Source organism: Artibeus jamaicensis, unplaced genomic scaffold (genome assembly GCF_021234435.1).
Source record: "Artibeus jamaicensis isolate MK-2021 breed Jamaican fruit bat unplaced genomic scaffold, CSHL_Jam_final scaffold_474, whole genome shotgun sequence".
NCBI lineage: Eukaryota > Metazoa > Chordata > Mammalia > Chiroptera > Phyllostomidae > Artibeus > Artibeus jamaicensis.
The window spans coordinates 6,690,849-6,708,963 of NW_026522046.1; the positions used below are offsets into that span (position 1 = coordinate 6,690,849).

Below are 18,115 nucleotides of genomic sequence, written 5' to 3' on the forward strand. Positions count from 1 at the left end.
CCCTTGGGTTGCCAGCGACGCTCGGTGAGGTCCACCGGAAGCTCACCCGGCTCACTGTCGATCTGGGTCAGCACGTCCTCGATAGAGTCCCCGTCGCTCCTCAAGCTCTCAGGGTCAGGTGGGGTGTAGCCGTGGCAGCGACACCAGTGAGCAATGTGCTTGGTTTTAAGGGGTGCCAGGTGGTGAAATCTTGGGTTCTTCTCCAGTATTTCTTGTAAAACTTTTCTCATCGTCATTGCTCTTTGCCACTTAAAAAGAATTTTTGAGCCTTAATCAAATATTTCAACTTAGCAACATGTTCTAACAAATCACTCCCACCTGGTCCCAACCTATGACCTCCCGCCCGTCCCCAAAGCCAGCCCGCCGGCCGTGTCCCAGCTCCCATGCCTGTGTACATGCTCTTTCCCCACCACCCCACTGTCTGGCACAGCAGCTGCCACACTGCAGATACTCAATCTAACATTTGACTTAATTTTAATATACTGACCTTCATTTAAGTTTGTGAAAATGTTTACCAATGCAAGAAAATCAAGTAGACCATTTTCAAAGGCTAGCAAGAAGTCTCTGAAAAACAAGCTCTTTAACCAAGGAAAAAGACCTATCAAATATTTAACAAAATACACTTCCCATTTTATCCGTGTTCCACCTGACGAGGTTTACGGAAGCTGCCAGAACACACGTGTGCTTTGGCTCTTTCCCCCACAGGCCCAGCCCTCAGCGGCGGGCCACGCATCAGCTGGGTGGACAGGGGTTCTTACCTCGGCAGCCCTCCGCTTTCCGATGTTCCAGCTGCAGTACTGCTCCAGGGACTTGGCGGAGAAACAGCTGGCGTCTTCACCTGGAAGCACATGTCCGGCCAACTGGATGAAGCTATGACAGAACTCAAATCTTATTTGTTGGGGGCATGTCCAAAAGTTTCTTTAGACTTCTTTATTGAATATGTTCCTCACTGGGCAAGTTCAGATGCTTCTTTAAAGAGAAGCACATCTCTTCCTCAGTGCACATCTCATCTGTGTGCACTGAGAACAACTGCCCTGCCTTGGGAAACCGGCCCCTCTGGTGGAGAAAGGCCATCTGCTGGCATGAAGCTGTTCAAGTCAGTGCACACGGCCCTCCCCCCAGGGCCGGGAGGCCTGCGATCCAGCGCTGGCCTCTGCCTGAGTGACCTTGGGGAGGCCACATCCACCTCCCTGGGCCTCGGTCTTCTCACTGCAGAATGAGACTGTTGGGAAAGATGGTCTCTGAACTGTTTCCAGCTCTAATACTCTACTTTTACCTAAATTTATTTTTTAAAGATTTTTCGAATGTTTTTCCCCCCTGGGCTAGGAAAATGTTGCTGAAAGTTTACTTTGAACTATGAAATGCGCCTCGAAGTTTAACCAAACAAAAAAAAAAAGACAACCTCCAACAGTAGTAACTGTTGGAAGAAAATCAGCAAGGCAGTCTGTACTGGGCCTACCACGGTCACACTCACACAACTGTGACATAACAGGACGTGCTTCACCCCTTCCCTCTGAACATTTGTGGAGATCTTGCCAAGAGCACACACCCAAGGATCCACAGGCTGTCTGCCCCTCGGTGGGGGCTCGGTCAGGGCACCTGCGCTGAGAAGCCATTACTCAGTCTAGCTAACAGGGGCAGTGACACAGCAGGCTTCACTGCTGGAGGTCGTGATGCACTTCTGCAAAGTGAGTGACAGTCAGTAGCAGAGGAAAGATGAATGGCTTTGGAGCCAGACCGAACTGGGTTTGCATCCTGTCTCACGACCCACAGCTAGTGATCATGAGCGAGTTACTTTATTTTACTCAGAAACCTGACTTCCCCACCTGTCAGACCGAGATGACACCGCCTATTCCACAAGAGACTAGACAGCAAACGCACTGGGCCTGCGGAGCCTGGCACCATGGAGGCAAACGTTGATTTCTTTTTTAAATAAAGTTCATTAATTTTTTTTTTTAAGATTTTATTTATTTATCTTTAGAGGGGAAGGGAAGGAGAGAGGGAGAGAAACATCAATGTATGGTTGCCTTTCATGCGTCCCCTGCTGGGAACTGGCCTGCAGGGAACTGGCCTGCAACCCCAGTATGTGCCCTGACTGGGAATCGAACCGCGATTGTCTGGTTCGCAGGCCCGCACTCAATCCACTGAGCTACACCAGCCAGGGCCAAACGCTGATTTCTTTTCTTACTAATAAGTACTACAAACCAATGCAGTTTTAATGACATACACAACAGAGTGATGATTTACATACCAAAAAATGTAAGAAAATTCCTTCCGGAGATGAAGCATTAAAGACAGTTCAAGACCGACTGAGTGACCAAGGTGCTGGGAATCCTAAAACTCTGCAAATGACCTACAGGGGCAGCTGACACCTTGTCGGGAAACTACCACGGTGATGTTAACTGACAACATATGTGATCTAAGTCAGTAGATTCAATATCCCAAGCAGTTCACAGCTTAAAAAAAAACGCATCCATATATTTAGTCTAATTGTCTTACTCTTCGTGGTGATCAATGGGATCTTCTTCACCACCGCTGTCAGGAGTTGCTGGATGGTCTCCAAATGGTCGATCCTGAGAAGGATGAAAGGAAAGAAAATTAAGGTCCCAAATACATGTAACAGTTTCTGGTCACATATACACATAAATTTATGTATCTGCCCCCTTTTTTAAGGAAATAAATTATACTGGCAGGTCTTTCCTTCTACAGATAGCTTTCTTTATAAAAGAAGATCATTCTAGCCTTACAAAGGAAACATCAAGATTAAATAAACAGACAAGGCCCTAGAAATGGCAAATTATGCAAATATAAACATTTTACTTGTGTTTATAAATAGGAACCCAATCTTTTTGTGCTGTGATTGCCACAGCAGCAGAAAATCTACTGCATGAGTTGCACTATTACTTGTCACGTGCAATGGGCTGAATTTCTACAGCCCCCAGCAGTCTGAGATACAGCAACATACGTGGTCTGAGGCGGGCTCCCAGTTTACGAACTAGAAAACCTTGTGAAGTATTTTTAGAAGAAGCAATGAGAGTGTACGGCCCATGGAAAGGCAGCTGTTTAGGCAGTTATATGGGTACTTGGACACAAGATGTGTATACACCTGAGTAACTACATCATGAGCAAAGTGAGCACATGCTGGCAAGCTCGCGGGAGGGAGACGTGTAATTCCACCCGAGGCGTCTAAGCAACAAATCAAGTGCTCCCTCCGGTCACATGAACGTGTAAAGTGAAGACTCTGCGCTGTGCATCAAGTGGCAATACTTGCCCACTGCACACGGACGGGCCTCCACCCATCCAAGGACCCGACACGACACACACACAACTGCGAATGCTCAACTGTCACAGGCATGGCTTTTTAAAAGTTTCAGAAAAACACCCAAAATACAACCCCCTCCGAAAGAGCCAAAATAATTACTTAATAACATAGTTTCCCAGCTCAGAACTTTCTTCTGTCTTCACTGCTGTCTGACCCTCCTGCGAGAGACAGGTTGGTCCAGGTGTTTCTGGTTCGGTTTTCACTACAAGGGAAGAGCAACAATGAGAGAGCTGTCAGGGTTCAATGATGGAGGGACACGTGCAGGCAGAACAAAAGCCCTTCCGTGGAAACCCAGTGAGGAAACTGCCACACAGCTGGCGTGGGGACACAGCCAGGAGACTGGCACCTATCAGCACAGGGCCAGCAGACAAAAGAAGAACTGTTAGCTTGGGTCTTGTGGGTCCTTGTTCTGCTGTTGCCTTAATCTGGCATGGCCATGACCTCTCCATAGCTAAAAATGCTTCCTTCTTTTAAAGTCTAGGTTACTGTCCACGTTGCACACATACTCCTGCCCCCTCCACACCCCACCAACTCTGATCAGACCTCCTAGACTGAAATATTCCAGCGTCTCCCTGGCTGGTGCGGCTCAGTGGATTGAGCGCCAATGGGTGCACCAAAGGGTCGCCAGTCTGATTCCCAGTCACGGCACACACCTGGGTGGGGGTCAGGGGGTATGCAAGAGGCAACCACACGTTGATGTTTCTCTCCTTCTCCATCTCCCATCCTTCTCCTCTCTAAAAATAAATAAAATCTTAAAAAAAAGAGAAATATCCCTGCATTTACTTTCCAGATCACTTATCCTGCATTTATCAATGCTTACTATCTACTTCAACACGATTTTAGGTCCTTGGGAGGCAGAAAACTTACTACATTTCTATGTTGCCCTCAAAATCAAGTCTACTATATAAACAGTATGCATTTTTGAGGTGGCTCATTCACAGATGCTAGAAATTCAAGGGACTCATTACACTCAAGTGTTGTATAAAACCTACAGGCAAATATACTGTGAGAAACTATGTACCTTTGGTAACAGGTGTTGGCGCAGAGCTGGAGACAACTGGAGCTGGGGCAGCTACAGGCAGAATGGTAGGTGATTTGTTGGCAGACAATGACTGAACCACTAGCAGGCACGAAAAAGAAGAAAAAGAAAGAAAGGGAAAGATATGCAAAATACAGAAATTATTTTATTGAGGATGGCCCCATTTTAGGCTAACAGCACAAAAACATTCACAGTACCACAGAAATGGTAAGGTTCTTTTTAACGGTGATCTCTGACAAGGTGGATTGTTTACCATTAGTTATTAGGGTAACTAAGTTATTTTCCATCAGCTGTGGAAATGGGAGCTTGTCACTGAACTAAGAAAATAAAAATCTAATTAACCTGAATTCTCATAAATGCTTAAAATATCCCCCCTCTATTCACCTTTACAAATGGGAAGCCATCAGACGCCAATGAGCCACCTGGGTTTTACTGTCAGTCCTATAGCTGTTGCTTGGAAGTTCAAGGTGCCAGGGAATACTGTGATGGCCAAAGGGCAGGCTATATAAGGGGGGAGCAGTCACCAGCTAATAGAATATGGACTTCCCCCCAGGACAGACCTGGAGACAACACCCCACAACAGGCCCACGGTGAGGGGCTTACCCTTATTCACGGGCATCAGTATGGTCTGCACACCTCCAGATGCAGTTACACTGAGTGGTTTGAGCTGGCTGGGGATCGTCAGCACAGCCTGCTGGGGACTGGACTGACTGGAGTGAATCTTTAACAATCCTAAAATCAGTTGGAAGACAGGGCCAAGTTGAAGATCAGATGCATCCTCAAAGTATCTTCCCTCTTTAGCATTTATAATTTCTCACAAGAGGACATTCTTAGGACACTTACCTTTTCAATAAACAAAGAGCTGGAAGCATGAGGCAATGAATGTGGCAGATTTCACAGTGAAACAATGATGTGGTGATTATTTATTTTTATTCCACAATCACAAATACAGAAATTTTTTGGAAAAGCAGAAAAGAGAAATAGCCATCCAAAGTTCTACTGCAGAGACAAGCAGTATTGAACATTTTGAGGTATTTTTTTCCATGTTTGTTTTTTTCTAAAAAATGTATTTTATTGATTACACTATTAGAGTTGTCCCACCTTTTTCTCCCCTTTATTCCCCTCTGCCCCACACCCCCTCCCACTATCTACGACAATTTGTTTTGTATATAGCTGCAATATGTATAAACTTGGATATAAAATTCTGTATCTTGATTGGGATAATGGCCACTTTCCTACATAAAAATCCTCTCTGATTCCTTACTGCCTAGAGAATGTTTCCGAAGTCAGTTTCAAAGCATTCAGAGGCCATTTTACTCTGGTCCCAACTGAGCTGCATCTCCTTCCTGCCGCCCCAACGTATCTAGTCCTCCGATCTCTCCGCTCACTAGACTTTATAATTTCCTGTCTCTGTGCAGCCTCTACTTTTCAGACATCGGACATCCTTAACTTATCATTTTAGAAAGGGTCATCCTCTCCACTTTTCCTTTATTTTTAAATTTTATTATTTTTTTAAGATTTTATTTTTTAGAGGGAAAGGCAGGGATAAAGAGAGGGAGAGAAACACTGATCAGTCCTCTCACATGCCCCTAACTGGGACCTGGTCTACAACCCAGGTATGTGCCCTGACTGGGAATCAAACCTGCAACCTTTTCATTTGCAGGCCAGCACTCAACCCACTAAGCTACACCAGCCAGGGCTCCCAGTTTCCTTCAGAGTCATTTCCAGACCTGGCTGGTGTAGCTCAGTGGACTGAGCACCAGCCTGCAAACCAAAAGTTTGCCGGTTCGATTCCCAGTCAGGGCACATGACTGGGTTGCCGGCCAGGTCCCCAGTAGGGATGTGTGAGAGGCAGCCACACACTGATATTGCTCTCCTTCTCTTTCCACCTCCCCAATATGTCTAAAAAGTAAGTAAATAAATGTTTAAAAATAAAAATAAAGGTCATTTCCATATTCCCTTTTCCTGTTACAGAACTAGCCTAGCCATTCAGAGTGCCCGCAAAAAACAAAGAAGGAAAGGAAAGATAAGACAAAGGGCTTTACTGGGAGAGCACAAAACAAACAGCACAGATCAGTGGCTAAAGACACTGTAAGGCTCTGGAAAGCAGTTCCTTCAAGGAATGGAATCATCTTAAATCCTTCCTAGAACAAAGCTGTAAATAAACAAGAAATTTTTCTTTCCGATAATTAGTGTTGAATCAGTTGCTATAAGTATTTCTTGAGATGTGCCCCCAAAGAGTAATGCAATGACTTGATGTTTCATATTTTTATAATAATATTGCATGCTTGTCAGTTGAACAGTAAAAAGTGCTGGAAGGCTTATTACTAAAAACAGCCACCCTCCGCTCCATCCCCCTAGCCTCACCTAGTTCCTCAGTAGCATCCACTTTTACCCCTTTTGGTCCTTTCTTTTATTTTTAAAAAGAATGTATACATTGTAGGCCTTGATTCATTATGATGGAACATTTTGATTTTACATACTACTAGGACAGACAATTCTAAGGTAATTATACCCTTTCTTTCCTAATACTCCAATATTTGTGGTTCTCTATTGATCTAAAAAATACGATACTATGATTCCATTTTATTTTTTGGGCGTAATAGTTTCCTCCTTTTCATTTGCTTAGTTCTCTTTTCACATCTTACTAAGTCTTCCCATATCCTTCAAGAAGGTTATAAACCACCTTTAATACAATTCTCTGCCTAGTCAAATATCCTAAGTCACTGACAGTGCCCGCTTTTGTAGGAGACACCCTTCCCGAAGCTCTCTGACCTGCTCCCATTTGGACTGCTGCTTTCTAGGCCTGCAGCAAAGCTCTCCTCCTGGGGACGCCCTCCGCCGTTACCCTGGGAGCCCCCTTTGCCTTCCCTCTAGGTTGGTCTACCAGTCCTCCCTTTGGTAAACGTGGGTTTTAGTAATGTCTTGAGACAAAGTGCACAGGAAATAGACGTGCAACTTTGCCTCTCAGAAAATATGTCGGTCTTCACACTGAGTAATGAATGACCTGGCTGACTACAGAATTCTAAACTGAAAGTAATTTCCCCCTGGAATTTTGAAAAGCTGTATTCTAACTCCCAGCATTGCCACTGCAGAGCCCAATGAGAATGCAATTTCTGAACTTCGTATCTCTGACAGCTTTTAAAATCTTCTCTTTGTCCATGCTGGTGTGATTTCATGAACAAACTGTGCCCCCATGAGAGCTTTCTTTCACTCATTGTGCTGGGCACTGTGACATCTGACCTTGGAAGTTCACGGACTTCCATTCTGGAATAAATTGTTTCATTTCTTGGATAATTTCCTTCCCACTATTTTCTGGGTTTTTTTTGTTTTTTGTTTTTTTTTCCTGGAACTCCTTTTAGTGTGGTGTTGCTGGGACTCCCTGACACATCATTGGATTTTCTTTCTTAGTGTCTACTTCTTGGTCCGTTCCCTGCTTCCACTTTGTGCCCCAAAGTTTAGTCTAAAGACTGCAGCCAGGGATCCTGTTAGAAGGTAAGGCAGACCATGTTACTTTTCTGCTTAAAACCTTCCCGTGGCTCCCCCTGGAGTAAAGTCAAAGTTCTCCGAATGGCCTACCGGGCCCTGAGTGATCTGCCCCCCCCCCCCCACTCTGACTTTGTCTCCTAGTGCTTGTTCGCTTGCCCCCTCTGCTCCAGTTACCATGGTGACTGGCCTTGTTCAAGCTGGTCTATAACACACACAAACTTGAATTAAGAAACCATCAGCCAGCTGGAAATACTTTGACTTTTATAAAAATATTCAGAAAGTTTCATCGCAGCATCTTACAAAACCAGAACATAAAGCAGGGAGACTTCATTTACTGCATGTTAAAACATCAGAAGAGGAGGGCATTCATTTCTTATGATAGTAATTCCCTTCATCTCCTCTCCAGTCCTGACTCAGTGCCTCCAAACACTCGGTTAGTGAGGAAAGCACTCCCTGTACTAGACAGAGCTTGATCCATTTAACCTGCGGGTGAAAGTCAGTCACAGAAAAACAGACTGGCCTTAAATCTTTTGGTCCCTGACTGCCCCAAAGAGGGGTAATCTTTGGTCCCTAACTGCCTGCAAACGAGACAGAGGGGCTTCGTTTGAGTCCTGCACGGAACGTGGTGATGACAGCTACAACATAAGAATAACACCTGCTTCAATCTCTTCCTCAAAGGTACTAAGTTGTGTGTGTATTTATGTGTGTTTGTATGGAGATATACAGCTCAGTGATGTTCACTTGTGTCTGTTTATCAGTGTCACTTGGTACACTGTTACCATTCTACAATAAAACATTAATCTGTCACATTATTATAGAAATTAAGAGTGTCCAGAAACTTTTGTACAAGTTTGACATTGTTGGGAGATTTTTATTATATATATATTTTAAAGATTTAATTTATTTATTTATTATTTTTTAGAGAGAGGGGAAGGAGGGAGGGAGAGAAACATCATTGTGTCGTTGCCTCTCACATGCCCCTACTGGAGACTAGCAACCCAGGCATATGCCCTGGACTGGGAATCGAACCAGGAACCCTTTGGTCCGCAGGCCTGGCTCAATCCACTGAGCCACACCAGCCAGGGCAATTTGTATTATATTTTATAACAGTATTTGTCTGACCCTGACTGGTGTGGCTCAGTGGTTTGGGTGCCAGCCCACAAAGCAGAAAGTCACCAGTTCAATTTCTGGTCAGGGCCCATGACTAGGCTGCAGGTCAGTGTGCCCCGATTGGGGGAGTGAGAAAGGCAACTGATCGTTGTTTCTCTCACATGTTGATGTCTCTCTCTAAAAATAAATTAAGTCTTTTAAAAAATGTATCTGTCCGTACTGAATTATAGAAAAACAAAAGTAATCTCTCAAATTGGAGAAGCAAAGCTGTGTATTATATAAGCCCCTGGTATCTAGCATAGCACAATGTGATCAAATACATTAATATTTCTTTGCAAAATATAGACACTGCTATTACGTAGTATAAACAGTCTATCAATGGAGGCCAGATGTCACCTTAAAATTTGTTATAGGGTAAAAAACCTTTGGTTTTCACAGCTTTTTGGATTTTAGAATTGCAGATAAAAGAATGTGGACTAACAATAATGATGACACTGAAAATGATAGTAGTAGCAATTATTTATAAAGTGGCTACTACACATCAGACATACATTAATATACATTTATTAAATCATTCAATCCTCTCAAATTTATAATCCTCTCAACTTTATGAAGTAGGTATTATTATCAGGCAATTAAAGCAAGTTATTTTATTTTGTCTTTTAAAGGATTTTATTCTATTTTTAGAGAGAGGGGAAGGAGGGGGAGAAAGAGAGGAAGAGAAACATCAATGTGTGGCTGCCTCTCTTGCACCCCCTACTGGGGACCTGGCCTGTAACCCAGGCATGTGCTTTGACTGGGAATCAAACCAGCAACCCTTTATTTCACAGGCCAGCACTCAATCCACTGAGCCACATCAGCCAGGGCTAAGGTAAGTTATTTTAATTAAGGCAATTTGGATTTGGGCTCTATATGTTACCCAATGAAGTAAAAGGCACACTTTTCTGGAGTCCCTTAGTGTCAAAAACATACCATTCCTCTTGTCAGACTTCAAGCATGTCAGCCTAATACGACCCACTATAACTAATGTTAAGAATGACTTGGAGTCAACTAGGCTGATTGGTATTTTACACGCTCTGTGAAAACAGAGAGACATATATTTTATAATGAATTACATTTAAAATTGATTTTAGAAAAGCTACTGGTACTTTAAAGAGAGCGAACCCTCAGCTTTCCACAAAGTTAATTATGAAAGAAGCTAAAATACCCATTGGAGCTCCAAGAGGCTGAAGTTTTATTGTATCACTTAAAATTACTATTCAAGAAAAAATAAACCTTATTACTCAATCTCCAAAACCATCTCAGACTTAGAAGTTTACACATAGATTTTTAAATAAGAATTTATCTAAAAAGCAGCTACCTGGAAAATGTTACTGAATTATTTTTAATAACTCATTATAAAAATATTATTTAAGGCCCTGGCTGGTGTAGCCCAGTGGATTGAGTGTGGGCTGCTAATCAAAGGGTCACCAGTTCGATTCCTAGTCAGGGCACATACATAGGTTGCAGGCCAGGTCCCTCAGTAGAGGCTGTGTGAGAGGCAACCACACACTGCTGTTTCCCTCCCTCTGTTCCTCCCTTCCTTCCCCTCTCTCTAAAAATAAATAAATAAAACCTTAAAAAATATTGTTTAAGACCTTCCAAATATTCTAGCACAAAGAAGGGAGATAGAAATATCTTTACGATACAACTGACCTGACACTGTAGCTTTTCCAGAGATGGGGTTTGGTGTGGACATAAGGGACGTGGCACCGATGACAGAGGGAGCAGCAGCCTTGCAGGTCCCCACGGTGGCCTGGCTCACACACACTGGCTGCTGCCCAGAAGTTTTCATTATGGAACCTATAGTTGATGATGAACTGGGAGCTGTTCCTTCGGACTGCGCATGCACAGGGACAGAAATAACAGAAGTTGACAAGAAAGCAGTGCAACTTACAGAGAACAGGGACTGCAGTGCAGCACACTTAATAAATATCATCTACTAGTTATTACTACCTGCCTATTAAATGTCATGCCATTTATTTTTTTATTTTTACTTATTTTTTAAAAAAGATTTTATTTATTTATTTATTTTAGAGATGGGGAAGGGAGGGAGAAAGAGAGGGAGTGAAACATCAATGTATGGGTGCCTGCAGCACACCCCATACTGGGAATATGGCCTGCAACCCAGCCATGTGCCCTGACAGGGAATCAAACTGCCGATGCTTTGGTTCGCAAGCCTGTGCTCAATCCACTGAGCTACACCAGCCAGGTATGTCATGCCATTTAAAATGATTGCTTCTTTTTTGGTGGATCCTACACTTTTAGATTTTATGGGCCAGAAAATTGTTAAATGAGGCAGTAGCATTGGGTTACCTCCCTTTAAAAAAGGATACTTCAACACCAAAAAAAGTGGGAGGATATACTCTCAGAATGTAAAACTAGAACAAAATGAGCTTTATTAAAAAGTCCCTATAATGTTTGAAAGCTTGCCACACCCATTCCACAAACATCTACTACATGGCCCGGAGATAGGAGCCCTCAATACTAAGCAGAGGTGCAGGGCACCGTCACACATCAAATGAGAGGAAAGTGACTGCTTTCATCCAGGGATAGGGAAAGCGGAGAGTGGAATGAGCTTCAGGTGAGAATGTGTTGCAGCATCTATCAGGGCTTCATTCCTTCCCTTTCATAGCTAATATTCAATTTTATGGCTATGTCACATTGTTTATCCAAATCAATAATGAAAAGACAATAAATAACCCAACTAAACAATGGGCAAAGGATCTGAATAAACATTTCTCCAAAACTACACAACTCTCAAAAAAAAAAAGGAAAAGAAAAGATACTCAGTATCTTCATTAGCTACAGGAAAAGGCAAATTAAAACCAAAATAAACAGGTCATATCAACCAGAATGGCTATAGTTTTAAAAAATGGACAAGAACAAGTATCAGCAAAGATACAGAAAAACTGGAATCTTTATGCATTGCTGGTAAGAATCTAAACTGGTGCAGCAGTTTGAGAAAACAGCTTGGCAGTTCCTCAGAATGTTCAACATAGTTACTAGGTGACCTAGCAATCCTTGTACTAGGTATACAGCCAAGAGAAATGAAGACAGATGATTACACAAAAACACAGACAAGAATGTTCATGGCAGTATTACTCATTGTAGTCAAAAGGCACAAACGACCCAAATGTCCATCGACCACTATGAGATGCAGATCATTTTTCCCCAGAATGATAAAAAAATTCTAGAATTAGATGGCGATAGTTGCAAAACCTTGAGGACATAATATAAATCACTAAACTGTACCCTTCAAAATGGTGAATTTTAGGGTATGGAAATTACATTTTCATTTTAAAAGAGAGCCATATTTTAAAAGACAGCCACTGGTGTGCCTGCTAAATGACTTCCTTATGATTTTACGACTTTTATGTTTCACGATGATTTTTCTCCTGTCACGCCGACTCTCACCTGCTGTGCAGGACCATTTGCTGAGACGGCCACTGCTGCAGAAGTGGCCGCTGTGATCACCCCTCCTGCGACTCTCAGCATCGTGGTTCCGGGCTTCGAGAGCTGTGAAGTGGCTGGCACAGACTTCACTGTACCATCGGATATTTTCATTAGAGATGCCTGTCCTGCAGGGGCTGCCTGCAGAAACGAAATGGGGTGAAACAATGATGTTGCCCTGGGAGCAGGCACGATTTATTCCTTACTCACACACGCCCCTAGAATTACAGCCTATCCAAGAAACTCTTGCTAAGCAAAACTATATGGAGTGTTTGTGCACCTTTCCAAAAAATCCTCAAATTTATGACCTTTTACCTTTAACCCTAATGTAGAATGAGTAAATAAATGTAGTAGCAAGCCCTTATTTGGCAGCAGTGTCTTCAAAAACACCAAACCACTGGTTACCAAAATAACTGTGTCCAAACTACTTAAAAAAAAAAAAAAAAGATTTTACTTATTTGTTTTTAAAGAGAGAAAGAGAGGGAGAGAAACATCAATGTGTGGTTGCCTCTCACGCACCCCATACTTGGGGACCTGGCTCACAACTCAGGCAAGTCCCTGACTGGGACTCGAACCAGTGACCCATTGCTTCGCAGTCTGACGTTCAATCCACTGAGCCCCACCAGTCAGGGCAAAGTGCTCTTAGATATAATCTTTAAACATGAAAACTGAACCAAGGGGCCAGATTTAAATGAGTAAATTTATGGTACTCTAGGCTAGCACAGGATTAGCATTTCCTGGAGAATTATTCAACAAAAATTATAGTTTGAGTAGTGTAAAGTAAGGTTCAGCAAATTTTCATGCAAATGGCATGATTAAGCTTGTCAGGCCATACAATCTCTGCCACAACTCCTCAACTTCGGTGCTGTAGCTTTAAATGAGAGTGGCTGTGTGGAAATGAAATGTTACTTGAGATTTTTATTTATTTATTTTTAGACCAAGGGTAGGGAGGGAGAGAAACGTTAATGCATGAGAGATACACTGACTGGCTATCTCTCTCACACCCCCAACTGGGGACCTGGCCTGCAACCCAGCATGAGCTCTGACCAGGAATAGACCTGGAGACCTTTTGGTTCACAGGTTGGCACTCAATCCACTGAGCCACATCAGCTAGGGAATAAAATGTTATTCATAAAAATAGGAAGGTTTGCGTGTAGTCTGCTGACCCCTAGTCTAAACGATTACTTTGTGCCAAAAATTCATGTGCCCCACATGCATGATCATTTATCAGTCTCTGAGGGCATACTGTGTGCCAGGAATGGCAGAAAGCACTTTTACACAGCTTATGTCATTTAATCTTTCCACAAACTTTACAGGGTAGATTTTAACCCCATTTTAAAGATGTAAAGATTAAGCTCAGTGACTTTACCAGGGTCACAGAGCTAGTAACTGAAGAATCCAGGAGTAGTAGCCATGGCATAATTTGCATTGGAGCCTTAGGCAAATTAAAACTACAATTAGACATTACTTCATACTCCCCAAAACGAGTGAAATTAAAAAGAACAATGATCTTTCATGGCAGAGAGGATGAATACAAGTGGAACTCTACCATATTACAAAGGAGTGAAATGATATTACCACTTGCAAAACGATGTCAGTTTCTTATAAAATTCCTTATACTCAGCCTATGACCTAGCTATTCTACTATATGAAATGATCTATACAAGAATGTTCATAACAGTATCACCCATGAGTCAAAAACTGGAAATAATCCAAATGTCCACCAACAGGAAAATAAAGTTATGCAACAAAATACTACTCAGGAATAAAAAATAAACAACTGATATACATATGGCTCAGTCTCAAAAACATTATGTTGAACAACAGAAGCTACACATAACACAGTACACACTATATAATTTTACTGATGTGAACTGCAAGAACAGACAAAAGCTAAGCTATGATGACAGAAAGAGAAAAAATGGTGATAGAAAAAACTGGAAAGGTAATGGTCTCTCTTTTGATTGGGATAGTGGCTTCATGAGAATATACACTTGTTAAAACTAACTGAGCAGTACATTAATGATCTGTGCATTATTAATCTACGTAAATTGTATCTATCTGTCTATCTGTCTATCTATCTAGGGGAAGGGAAGGAGAGAGGGAGAGAAACATCAATGTATGGTTGCCTCTCATGCGTCCCCTGCTGGGAGCTGGCCTGCAGGGAACCAGCCTGCAACCCAGGCATGTGCCCTGACTGAGAATTGAAACGCAATTGCCTGGTTTGAAGGCCCGCGATCAATCCACTGAGCTACACCAGCCAGGGTTAATCTATGTAAATTATATCTTAATAAAAGGCAACAATACTTGTCTCAGCTGTGGCAGAACAGAGGTAAAGTCTCTGCACTGGCTGCAGCATAACAGGTAAGAATAAATCAGCTAAGGTTTTAAAGATCTACTTAAAAATACTGGGGCCTCATATGTGTTTGAAATAGTTAAGAGCATCTGACCAAAGGGAATCCAGTACTAAAGGAAACCAAATGCTGGTAATTTGAAGAGAGCAGTAAAACTGATAAACCTCTAGGTAGACTGATCAAGAAAAAAAAAAGGAAGCCCTGGCTGGTGTAGCTCAGTGGATTGAGCGCGGGCCTGCGAACCAGACAATCGCAATTTGATTCCCAGTCAGGGCACATGCCTGGGTTGCAGGCCAGTTCCCTGCAGGCCAGTTCCCAGCAGGGGACGCACGAAAGGCAACCATACATTGATGTTTCTCTCCTTCCCTTCCCCTCTAAAGATAAATAAAATTTGTAAAAAAAATATAAAGAAAAAAAGGAGAAGACACATAATTACCAAAATCACGAATTAAAAAAGGGCCCTGGCTGGTGTGGCTCAGTAGACTGAGTGCCAGTTGGTGACCCAAGAGGTCGCCAGTTCGATTCCCTGTCAGTGCACATGCCTGGGTTGTGGGCCAGGTCCCCAGTTGGGGGTGTGAGAGAGGCAACCAATCTATGTTTCTCTCCCTCTCTTCCTTCATTCCTTCCTCTCTCCCTAAAAATAAAGAATTAAAATCTTAAAAAAAGAAGGAGTATCACTAAAGATTCTATAGATATTAAAAAGATAATGAGGCACAATTATGAACATCTTTATGCCAATAAATTTGACAGATGAAATGGATAAATTCCTTTAAAGATATAAACTACAAACCCTAACTCAAGAAAAAAAAAGAATAGTTCTATATCTATTAAATACACTGAAATCAGAGTTAGAAATGTCCCCAATTAGGAAAACTCCAGGCCATTAAAGCTTCCCTGTTGTAAACAAAACAGGTAAGGAAGAAGTAATACCAACTCTACATAAACTCTTCCCAAAAAACCCAAGAGGGAAGTTTCCAACTGATTTTATGAGGCTGGCATTACCCTGATACCAGAACTACAAGGAAAACTACTGGCCAATATCCCTTGCAAAAGTTCTAATTAATTTTTCAATTTAAACTCAGTATGTTACAGAAAAGGATAATATATCACAACCAAATGGGGTTTATCCCAGGAATGCAGGGTTGGTTTAACATTTGAGAAATTAATATAATTCAACATATTAACAAACCAAAGTGAAAAAACTATATGATCATCTTGGTAGAAAAATTATTTGAGAAACATGTAGTATCTTTTCTATGCTTTGAGAACTGTTGGTTTCTATATAGAAGTCACAGAAAATGCACTGTTGACCCTGACTGGTGTGGCTCAGTTGGTTGCGGGTCATCCTGTAAAGCAAAAGGTCGCCAGTTCGATTCCCAGTCAGGGCACATGCCTGGGTTGTGGGTTCGGTCCCTAGCCGGGACCCGTTCAAGGGGCAACTCTTCAATGTTTCTCTCCCTTTTTCTCTCTCCCTTCCCTTCATCTCTCTAAAAATAAATAAAATCTTAAAACAAATGCATTGTTTACTAATACCTGGTGTCATGCTGTCTACATCCTTGTTTAAGTTTCTGAGATCTAGCTATAGATTCAGATGATTATGGTATTCCTCGCCCAGTTAAAATTCCCTGTCGTTATTATTTGGCTTACATTAAAACAACACTGTAGAAACATGTACCAAATTCCATACAGCATTTACTCACCTGTGGCTGAAATCACCTACTACGCTATTCAGAATCTCCTATATGAAGTCCCTCCAGAGAAATTTTAGAATGAAGTGTCAAGAAAAATTTTTTTCTTCTCTCTCCCTAATAGTATGAACTTTACAACTAAGCATACTCCTTGTTTTGCTTTGGTAAATTTATTAACTATATAGGACATTACTATTTGCATATCTATATAACACATTGGCTTTTATCTTCTCATTCTACTTATGTTTTCCCAAATCTCAAGAGTTTATTCTTACTTTTCTATACTATTTTATCGTTTATTTTTTAAAAGATTTCATGTATTTATTTTTAGACAGAGGGAAGGGAGGGAGAGAGAGGGAGAAGATCACCATCAATATGTGGTTGCCTCTTGCATCCCCTACTGTAACCCAGGCGCGCGCCCCAACCAGGAATTGAACCAGTGACCCCTTGGTTCACAGGTAAGCGCTCAATCCACTGAGCTACACCAGCTAGGGCTATTGTTCATTTTCTTATGTAACCTTAATTTCTTTTTGTAAAGAGCTGTAAACATGTGAATGCCACAGCCACCATGTACTTGTCCATCTGTCTGTGCACGTGTGCTTACCTGGGTAAACAAAGCGGTTTTCTGTCCAGAGATGACTTTCAATGTCTGCTGTCCTTGTGCAGAAGCCGTGCTGACTCCCAGTGCTCCCTGGACCACTGACCCTGTGGTCAGCTGCTTTCCAGATGTCTGGGGAGACGGCTGGCCGACTAAAAACGTACCCTAAGTTAGAAAAATAAAGCCCTAATCAGTAATTTGTTGAATTCAAATAACTTGCTCTGAACCTTTAAATCACAAGGTCCCATGTTACAAGCTACAATGCTCCTCTTATTCTGCAACTCAGTCAGAAGAACCGCACAGAATGGTGTCCAGCGTCAGAACCAACAGTTATCTCCATTTCTCAAACTCTGCAAAGTGGTTACAGAGCAGGCGTTAGAAACTCGAGTTTTGTAACCAAGTCCCCAAAGCTAGATTTAATCATTCAGACTGATTACTATCCATCCTTCTCAATTAAAAATGTTTAGAACCAAAATTTCATTACTTTCCTTAGAGGAGAGACAAGACTTTGGTGACAAGGTGAGGAGGTGGAAGCCTTTTCCTAATCTCGAATCCAACCAACTACAAACACTACAGCCTCATAGTATCTCTTTGGTTTCTTCCTTGTAAGAGAAAATACTCAACTGTACATTTTTTTGAAAGCCTGTTCTTAAAAAATATTTTATTTATTTATTTTTAGGGAAAGAGAAAAAAGGGAGAGAAACAATGTGTAGTTGCCTCTGGGGCATGGCCCACTGGGGACTTGGCCCGCAAGCCAGGCATGTGCCCCGACTGGGAACTGAACCGACAACCCTTTGGTTTGCAGGCCAGTGTTCAATCCATTGAGCCACACCAGCCAGGGCTCAACTGTACATTAATACTGTTTATTACCTCAGCATAGGTAATAAACAGTATTAACGATTTGGGCAGCATTAGCATAGTGAAAAATCTTTCTTTGACTCAGAAAGACCTCGGTTTAAATCCAAAGGTAACTACTGGATTACCAGATTGGCCTTCAATAAGTTACTTAAGTCTTTCTGAATC

The 18,115-nt window shown here is 42.1% G+C and overlaps 1 protein-coding gene across 5 annotated transcripts in view; it reads right to left on the reverse strand.

Annotated features, from left to right (window-relative positions):
• The window catches only part of YEATS2 (YEATS domain containing 2), an 85,078-nt gene that overhangs the window by 6,304 nt on the left and 60,659 nt on the right, over nt 1-18,115 (reverse strand). For 3 of the 5 annotated variants that reach the window (XM_053657703.1, XM_053657706.1, XM_053657701.1), the window contains 10 exons: nt 17,099-17,257; nt 12,417-12,593; nt 10,656-10,839; nt 4,965-5,093; nt 4,344-4,442; nt 3,976-4,056; nt 3,422-3,524; nt 2,500-2,573; nt 759-838; nt 47-248 (listed from right to left, as the gene is read on the reverse strand). In XM_053657703.1, the coding sequence (XP_053513678.1) occupies nt 47-248; nt 759-838; nt 2,500-2,573; nt 3,422-3,524; nt 3,976-4,056; nt 4,344-4,442; nt 4,965-5,093; nt 10,656-10,839; nt 12,417-12,593; nt 17,099-17,257 (1,288 nt within the window). The remainder of the gene's footprint in view (nt 1-46; nt 249-758; nt 839-2,499; nt 2,574-3,421; nt 3,525-3,975; nt 4,057-4,343; nt 4,443-4,964; nt 5,094-10,655; nt 10,840-12,416; nt 12,594-17,098; nt 17,258-18,115) is intronic. The other 2 variants (XM_053657705.1, XM_053657704.1) reach the window with 1 other exon arrangement.